Source organism: Megascapheus bottae, chromosome 23 (genome assembly GCF_031878675.1).
Source record: "Megascapheus bottae isolate mThoBot1 chromosome 23, mThoBot2.hap1, whole genome shotgun sequence".
Classification (NCBI taxonomy): Eukaryota; Metazoa; Chordata; class Mammalia; order Rodentia; family Geomyidae; genus Megascapheus; species Megascapheus bottae.
In genome coordinates this window covers 22,919,205-22,929,018 of record NC_143531.1, presented here as the reverse complement: position 1 = coordinate 22,929,018, position 9,814 = coordinate 22,919,205, and the positions used below count along the sequence as shown (strand labels likewise).

The following is a 9,814-nucleotide window of genomic DNA, read 5'->3' as shown; positions in this document are numbered from 1 at the left end:
AGGCTGGCACTCTACCACTTGAACCATACCTCTGCCTCCCAGCTTTTTTGCTGGTTAATTGGCAATTAAGAGACTTTTCCTGCCTGGGGCTTCAAACTGGGATTCTCAGATCTGAGCCTCTTGAGTAGCTAGGATTATAACATGAGCCACCCACACCCAGCCTGATTTTAGTTTTGGTTGTGGCCCATCCTCATTCATCCTCATGTTGAGCCTTACTTGCTCAGTGTCACAATATGCAGGTGGGGCAGGTAATGGGGTAGCTAGGTTGGGGTCACACGATCCTCAGAAGGGGTCCAAGAGGCCAGAGTGGGTTTCTGAGGAGTTGGTGAGGAGCGGCTCTCAGGGCATGCTGTGGGGTACGCAGAAGAACTGGGATTTGTGAACTGGAATTCAGCTCCTTACGTATTTTGACTTCAGCATCCTGAACTCACACTGGGAAGCAAAAATGCAGATGAAACTGAATGGCAGCTTTCATGACAGTTGACCCAGAGGTCCTGGGATATTGAATTTGCTCACCTTGTACCATTATTCTTTTCTCTGTTGGAAAAGGTTTTCACCAAGTGGGCCGACTTCTCCCTGTCCTTTAAAATACCATCTGCCCTGTCAGAAGATTCCCTTTATTATTCCAGTGTTCATCTTCCAACAAAAGGTCAAAGTTTTACCATATGTAAAACCTCTCGTGTGGGAGTTGCTTTCTCTATAAAGTGGTAACCATGATTGATTACTTTTATCTGTTTATGTAGTCATGTGATGTATAACTTTATTGTTAACACTGATAGAGCTTTCTGGAATTATGTACCATTTTCTCAAATGACCATGTCCTAAAAAGTGACTTAAATGAATTTACAGAGTAGAAAATTCTTACCTAGATGATGAAACTGCTTTCTTTATATAAAAATATTATGTGGTAATATAATTATTTACACCAGAATAACTCCCCTCCATTTTGGTCTTGCTATGTCCTCAGGCTGGTCTGTGAGCCCAGTGATAACCGCATCTCCACCTCCCCAGTAGACAGGATTATAGGAATGGATCACCATGCTTGGCCAGAATGGGATTTTTTTAAATAAAAATTAAATTAGGGGGACAGGAGTTTAGCCTAGAGATAGAGTGCTTGCCTAGCATGCACCAAGACCTGGGTTCAATTCCTCGGTACCACATACATAGAAAAAAAAAGGCCAGAAGTGGTGCTATGGCTCAAGTGGCCTAGTGCCAGCCGTGAGGAAAATGGCCAAGGACAGTACTTAGGCCTTGAGTTCAAGCCCCAGCACTGGCCAAAAATAAATTAGGGCCAGGAGCATAGCCTCACAGTAAGAGTGCTTGACTAGCATGCACAAAGCCCTGGGGTTCAGTTCCTCAGTACCACATACATAGAAAAAGGCAGAAGTGGCACTATGGCTCAAGTCGCAGAGTGCTAGCCTTGTGCAAAAAGTGTCCAAGGAGGGGCTGGGAATTTGGCCTAGTGGTAGAGTGCCTGCCTAGCATGCACGAAGACCCGGGTTCGATTCCTCGGCACCATATACATAGAAAAAAGCCAGAAGTGGTGGTGAGGCTCAAGTGGTAGAGCTCTAGCCCTGAGAAAGTCCAAGGACAGTGCTCAGGCCCTGAGCTCAAGCCCAGGACTGGCAAAAAAACAAAACAAAACAGAAAGTGTCCAAGGAGAGTGCCCAGGCCCTGAGTTCAAGCCCCAGACTGATAATAAATAAATAAATAAATAAATTAGGGGGTTTTTGGAACTAGAATGTATTTTAGAACTCAATTGGTATAGCTATTTCACTTTATGACTAATGACACTGAGAATTAAAGTGTGGAGAAATGAAATGTCGGAGGTGATTTTGACTGGGTCAGAATCAACCCAGTTCTAATGTCCTGGCCTCATGCTTCTTACCCTCTAATCCACATCATTCTCTCAAAAGCCATCTTGCTACCAGAGAAAAGGGGAAGGGAGAATTCCTAAGGAAACAGCTTAGCCAATCCCTTTTCAGGAATTCACCCTACTGAGCTTCTCACAACTCTTCTCCACTGCAGGGGATTAATCACACTAATGAACTTAATTTTTGTTTATTAGGTGAGAGTTACGTGTGCGCATCCAATGAGCCATTTCGTAAAGTTGACTACACCAAAAATACTAATCCGAACTGGTCGGTGAACATCAAGGGCGGGACCCCCAGAGCCTTGGCCGCTGCCTCGGTGAAAAGTGAAGTGAAGGAAAGCAAAGACTTCATCAAACCCAAACTAGTGACTGTCATCCGAAGCGGAGTAAAGCCCAGGAAAGCCGTGAGGATCCTTCTCAATAAAAAGACTGCTCATTCCTTTGAGCAGGTCTTAACCGACATCACCGAAGCCATTAAACTAGACTCAGGCGTGGTCAAGAGGCTGTGCACCCTAGATGGCAAGCAGGTAAGGTGCCTTCCACTAGCTTTGAACTCCCGGCCCTGTGGCAGTGGGTGTGATCTAGACCTGGTCCAGGCGTGCGTATGCTGTGTGTGTGTAGACATCCTACAACACATCCTGGCAGGAATATCAAAAGCACATATTCCTCCAATTATTTCACACCCCTCCCAGTGTCTTCCTGTACTCCTTTGGGTTGTTGATGGGAAAATGTAACTTCCCGGGGGATAAGGAATTGTTGAGGCACCCTGCATTCCATGGCGTGGTTTGTGTTCAGGACTAAGAATGACTTGATTAGCCAGGCTGCTATTTGCTTGGCTATTGCAGACGTCAGAATTATGTGTATTTCACATACTTTAGAAAAGCCATGGGGAAAATGCATTTCAAAATGAAGTTATTTTCATAGGAACGTTTGTATAAAGTTCCTTCAGGAACAATGGAGAAGATTGGTTAGCATTTCTAAATGAATGGTTTTCTGGGAAAATGCAAGTCAAATTACCATAATAGTATATCAGGGACTAAAATAATGGGAGCATATTGTAGGAACATGTAAGGAATAGCAAATGTATAAAGATTCAGTTTTACCATAAGCCAGTTATCATCCCTAAAAAAACATGTGGCTCCCAAAGTGTACTTTCCCTGATTTCCTTAAACTTGAATTATGTTTGTATTTTTATTAAAGTTATTAAAATATAGTATTAAGCTTCTTTTTGTTTCTTCCCCAGCATTCTTAATTTAAAATGTTTTTCCCTTGGAATATTGGGAATGAATGAATAATATAAAACACTGGAACAGTGTTGTTCAGAAAAGACAAAATAATTTCTCATTTCTAAAACCAGATTTAATGAGTAGAGTATTCTCAGCAACATTATCCACCCCACAAAAAAATTGTTCCAGATTGAATTCAGAGTCTGGCACTATGACTAGTCCTCTTCTGGCTTTTTGGTTGTTAATTGGAGATAAGTTTCACAGACTTTCCTGCTGTGGCTGGCTTCAAACCTTGATCCTCAGATCTCAGCCTCCAGAGTAGCTAGGATTACAGGTGTGAGCCACTGGGCCCCAGAAACATTCTCAAAATTTTATAAAGAGAGGTTCTGGGAGCTGGGAGTGTGTAGCTGAGTACAAGAGTACAAGCATGTGTTCATGGCATATTCAGTCCCCGGAATTCAGCACCAAAAAGGAAATGATGGGACATATATTGAAAATCTAGATTCTGAAGTATACAGCGGAATAGAATAAAATGTTTAGAGTTTACAATGTTCTATCTAAGTGCACTTTTCTTGTTTTGTATTATGTTGTGCTGTTAACTCTGTTATACAGGTTGCCATTTTCATTAATAACAAGGCCCTCTAGACAATCAACTGTCTATACTATGGAAGATATACTTTCTAATCATTAATTAGATTAGATAGAACATTGTGAAGTCTAAACATTTTATTGTATTCTGCTGTAGATTCAGAATCTAGATTTTAACTCTTTATAAAAATCACCTCAGCCGGGATTTGGCCTAGGATTTGGCCTAGGGGTAGAGTGCTTGCCTAGCATGCATGATGCTCTTGGTGCAATTCCTCAGTACCGCATACACTGAAAAAAGCTGGAAGTGGTGATGTGGCTCAAGTGGTAGAGCACTAGTCTTTAGAAAGCCCAAGGACAGTGCTCAGGCCCTGAGTTCAAGACCCAGGACTAGCAAAAATAAAAATAAAAAATAAAACAAAAATAAAAATCACCTCAAGTAAAATCATATTTTAAGATTTATTGTTACTGTTGTTGTGGAGCTTGAACTCAGGACCTGGGCACTGATCCCTGAGCCTTTCTGTACTCAGGGTTAGTGTTCTACCACTTGAGCCACAGTGCCACTTCCAGTTTTAGAATAGTTAATTAGAGGAGAGAACAGTCTGACAGGGACTTCTCTGCCCAAGCTGGCTTTGAACCTCAATCCTTAGATCTCAGCCTCCTGAGTAGCTAGGATTATAGGTGTGAGTCACTTGCACCAGTACTGTTTTAGGATTTTTATCTGTGTTAATCTTGGATTTTCTTTTCATGAAATAGTGATTTTCAACCAGGGACAATTTTGCCCATAGGAGATAATGTCTGGAGCTATTATTATTATACTATTGTCATCATCATCAGTGTTGTTATCATCATCATCGTCGTCACCACCATCTTATTGTCACACAGCTAGGAAGAGGGACTCTTCTGGCATTTGTTGGGTTGAGGCCCCAGAAACTGCTACTGAACCTGCATAGCATAAGACAGCCATACATAGTTCTTGACTATTCCATGTTTTAATGGTGTTGAAACTCAAAAATCCCTGTTTTATAGTCAGGGAAATACTTAAAAAGGAAATACTAGTGGTTTGAGTGGTTTTAACCCTGTTACCAGGCCCCATGCTAAAGGTATTTCAGAATTTACAGGTGCCCTCGTAGGTAGTAGATGCACTGACAGGTGTGTATGAATCTCATGGTTTATGGTCTAGCTTCGTGGACTTCAATCTCTTTCCTCACTGTGTGGGTAGTACATCCTGGCAGGGGATTAAGCAGTGATGTCCCAAATGGTTTCTTGGGTATTTCAAGTAAAATATAAAGGATCGAGATTTAATATTTTGTATCCCAGTATTTAATACATGGAAAGCAATGTCGTGGATGGTGTAATGTTTGAATCTTAACGAGTTCCTCAAAGACCATGTGCTAAAGGTGTTGACTGGGATGATGGTCTTTAAGGAAGTGATTGGACCAGGAGGCTCTGACATCATCAATGGCTTAACTTAGTGATGGCTTCCAGTTTTATTGACAGGTACTGCTGGAAACTTAGAAGGAAGGACTTAGTTGAAGGAAGTAGGTTCTTGGTTCTCTCTCTTTCTCTCCCTCTCTCCCTCCCCCCTTTCTCCTTCTCCCTCCCTCTCCTTCTCTCCCCCTCTCTCCTCTGATTGCTATGTGCTCCTTTATTCTGCCTTTATTCTGTCCCAAAGGAATGGAAGGTACCTGACCATGGACTGAAACTGTGACCCAAAAATATAGTAAGCCTTCCGTCTTTCAGTTTCTTCTTTCAGGTGCTTTGTCACAGCAATGAAAAGCTATGATGATCAGTTTGGGAAGAATTTATGACCTTGAAATTGAGGATTAGCTTGGTGGTGAAACATTTGCTTAAGTGTGCATGACACCCAGCGCTGTAAATGGGGAAAAATAAAAACAAAAATTCATAAATATATACAACCCAAGTGTTTATATGGAATGTCTGGAAGAAATAATATGATCCATAAGGAAAAAATCATGATTACTAACTTTTTAAAATTTAATTTTATTGTCAAGGTGATGTAGAGAATGGTATAATTGCCATTAGTTTGGATTAAATACTTTTCTTTACAAAGAACCCTTAAACTCTTTTTCTTTTTTTTTCACTGAAGGTATTATGCAGGAAAACAAAGCTTTTTAGGTATTTGGAAGTCAGGATTATTTTCTCAGAATACACTGCCAAGGAGAAAGTTCTTTACACACTGTGGAACTGAGAGGTCTAAATCTAGCTCTTGTCCACATGTGTAAAGAATTCTAGCTTTTAGCATTCCCAGAAATGGCACTGTTTTAACATGAAAGAAACATATTTTGTGGAATTTTGGAACAAGTTAATTCTTGTCACGAGCAGAGGCAAAACAGATGCAGAAATTGCTCGCAGTTGATACTGTGATGGGAAAACACTTCCAGTCTTTGGGACCCCTGCCAGCCTTCAATCCCCAGGTGCAGTGAGCCCTTTTGGGGACCATGACACGGCCCCCTCTCCCGTCCCTGTGTGCCTCCATCTTACTTTTAGGGTTTAGGAAGGGATCCATTAAGTTTGATTATTTCATAGGTACCATAATAGGGATAATAATTGGGACTCATATTTTCTACTGAAGGGCCATATCTTTTTATTTTTATTTTATTTATTTATTTTTGCCAGTCCTGGGGCTTGAACTCAGGGCCTGAGCGCTGACCTTGGGCTTTCTCAAGGCTAGTGCTCTACCACTTGAGCCACAATACCACTCTGGCTTCTTCTGTATATATGGTTCTGTGTCACAGGTGTATTTTTTGTTAATTATTGTAATAGTGATTATTACAGCATTGTTACATATGTAATTTCACAATGCTTAGCAGTTAATGGCTCGGTAGCTAGAACAGTATTTCGAAAGGTAATCAAATGCCTTCACATTCACATTTGGAGAACCCTACCATCAACCACTGCAAAGCAAGGAAGGAAGACTAATTACCACCTTATTGGGAGTATTAGAAGAGATGAAGTGCGGAAGGAAAACGGCATGGTTGCCATGCATCATCGCTCAGCCTCTGCGGGGGTGAGTCCTGGGGATGCCAGCGCCCTCTCTGCCCTGTACTACAATTTAAGTGTCCTAAAACCACAGGAAAATATTCACGAAAGTCTTGCTTTTTTTCAAGTGTGCCGTACCTTTGCATTTTATTCTGATTTGATTGTGTGTGTGTCTGTGTGTGTCTGTGTTTCTGTGTGTATATACATGCTAGTTATGAGGTCCCAGCACCTGGCCTGAATCCAGTCTATCTTGATCTTTGTCAACTTTTCCATCATTCTCCCCCTACTTTGGTTTTTGTTTTTGTTTTTTTTTTTAAATCAGCAATACTTCTACAAATTATTTTTTCCTTAGCCATAGAAACAATAATCTCTGAAGAAGCAACTAATTTCCATGAATGATTTGGCTTTTCTTGCAGTTGTGTTTGCAGTTGGTGTGCTGATAGATTTGGTCTAATTTGGTGTTGCACGTCTTTCTACTGTTTGTATTGAATGGTGCTTCCTGGGTAATAGCTTCAAATTATATTTAGAGCAGTTTAAGCATTTGTGTAGAATGATAAATGAGAGCAAGATTTAAGTTTGTGGACATTTTTAAATGAGGGTCATTTCTATGCTGAGCAGAGCTCTCAGCTATAGCGTGAATCTGGGGCTGGAAAGCAGCTGTGGGATCAGAAGTCCTTGCTGGGGTCCCCGCTTGCTAGCACATTTGGCATGCAGATGAGGTGAGACCCCCACTCTGCAGGCATTCTGCTCTGTGTGGTGAGGAAATGTAAAAAACCCAGAACGCAATGAGAGTGTGGGCAGGGGCAGGTGGTCACCATTCATCTGAAGGGTGCAATTATGACCCAGAGGAAGTTGGAACTCATTCATGAAAGAATAAGAATGCAAGGTGGGCTCAGTCTTGACTGATTCAGTGATTGATTGTTCCCATCCACTGCTACCCAAGGCAGCCCACACTCACATCCACATCAATGCCAGGAAGGAAAGCATACAGACAGATGGCAGTACTGAGTACTGAAATGGTGATAATGTCAGGACAATGTAGAAAACGAGTTGGGACATTTGGAGGTAGGAATAGAGTTAAAGTTCAGGTGAGTTATGTGGAGATAAGAGTGTCCACTTTTTTTTTTTGTCAGTCCTGGGACTTGAACTCAGGGCCTGGGCACTGTTCCTGAGCTCTTTCATTCAAGGATCTTCCCTTAATTCATTTGAGCCACAGTGCCAGTTCTGGATTTCTGGTGGTTAATTGGAGATAAGAGTCTCACAGACTTTTCCACTCAGGCTGGCCTTTAACTCCAAATCTCAGCCTCCTGAGTGGCTGGGATTACAGGGATGAGCCACCGACGCTCAGCTGAGTGCCACCTTTTAATGAAACTGTGGTGTGATGAGAGCCAGCCTTTGGAAGGCAGCCTGCCAGCTGGTCTGAGGGGTCAGAAAAGGGGGTATTAGAAGATTCTCTCTGTTTAGGCTTTGGCAGATTGGAGATGAAGACGTGGGATTCAGGAATATGATGGGAGTCCGTTAGATTCTGGGTCCATTATTTTGTATTTTGGTACAAGCCATTGTTATATTTAAGGTAAAAAGAAGCCGGATACATTTTCTTCTAGGAATACATTAAAACTAAATTTTTAAAAGATGCCTCCTTCCCTTTCACATTGGTCTAATGAGCTAGAAAGAAGTATCTTCTGAATTCCATGGCAAGTTGCGGTGTGGGAGGTTTCCAGGGCAGTTAGCTGTTCTTTGCATGAAGAGAAAGGAACCATTGTTTTTGCCTACTGCAAAATGTGTAAACCTGGTTTCAGTAGCTGAGCTCCTTCTTTTGCTGTTAGCCTGAGAAAACATGACAGGAGAATGACCTCATGGCTGCACCCGATTTTGTAGTGTTTGTGTAAGCCACAATGGGAATATCCTATAAGAAGACAGCCGAATCCCCTTGGCTGTGGGAGGCGCTTCCCTGAGTCCAGCACCCATCTTCCTACCTGTTACCAGAGGGACTGTGTCTCAGAATCACTGGGTCCTCTCACAAACCCACGTTCGTGGCCGCAAAGCCATGAGCTTCCGGAGCAACTTTCCCCACTTCCCCTCCAGGCCCTCGGTGCCTTCTCTCTGTGACACCTGCTCATCGTCAAGACTCAGGTCCTCGGAAGCTTGTGGTCCCCTTCCTGGCAGTATGAAGGTCCTGTGGGTAAAGTGAAGCTTTTGTGTATATGGGTATAAAATGGAATAGTGGGCTCCTTCTAAAGTTATTAAGAAATTCTAGACAGTACAATCAGCATATTAAATCAAGACTAGGGCCTCATAAACCTGTCACTGCCTGAGACGTCAGTGCTGTATGTGGGGAGATGTTGTCATGGGAACAAGATGTCATTCTCCATCTCTTCAAGGTCCTGTGAGGCATAGGAGTTCCAATCAGTGGATGGCGTGGCGCCCATGCCACATGTGGCTACTGCTTCCACCTCATCCACAGACCCTTGCCCTTGATTTAAGAGCAATGAGAAGAGCAGCTGCCCCCGCCCTGTCCTGTGCTCAGAGGATTCTGTCAGTGAAGAGCCTGTGCTCATGGCATTGACTTCAGCACAGCTTGTTTGCCACACAGTACAGGGGAAATCAAAAAGTTAGTTGGAGATGTGAACTGTGAGTGAGTGCAAAGCAGGGCTCATTTTAGGAAATAGATCCAAGATTCAAAAGCTTTCAACAGAAGCTTGTATAATTGGCTCTGGTTAATCATGGTCCATGGAAGGAACATCAATTAGAAAAAGATCGAACTTTTGCTGGCAGGGAACATACTTGTTCCTAAGAGCCTTTGTTTATACTGTTTTCATCAACCAGTCAACAAGGACAACCTTGTTTTCTGTTTTAAAGCACCTATATTAGAAGGATTCATTAGTGTTGAAATCATAGCCAACAGTATTAGAACTCATGCCCGAGTGAAACATCTCTGCCCTATACTGTCCCTGTAAGTCCTGTCACACAGCCTTCTGTCTTGGGGGGCATTTTAACAAAATAAATTACCAAGGAAATTTGCATCCAGGTAGCACACAACAGACTGTGAAAAGGATGCCAGAGCTGAAGTGACTGGCTGACTCAGCTGGGGACACAGTGAGTGACTCGAAGTTTTTACGGCTCTGCC

The 9,814-nt window shown here is 42.4% G+C and overlaps 1 protein-coding gene across 1 annotated transcript in view; it reads left to right on the top strand.

Moving 5' to 3' along the window:
* Dclk2 (doublecortin like kinase 2) overlaps positions 1 to 9,814 on the top strand; it is a 79,557-nt gene that overhangs the window by 11,131 nt on the left and 58,612 nt on the right. Inside the window, exon 2 of the mRNA XM_090356604.1 lies at positions 2,069 to 2,400. Within this exon, the coding sequence (XP_090212730.1) occupies positions 2,069 to 2,400 (332 nt within the window). The remainder of the gene's footprint in view (positions 1 to 2,068; positions 2,401 to 9,814) is intronic.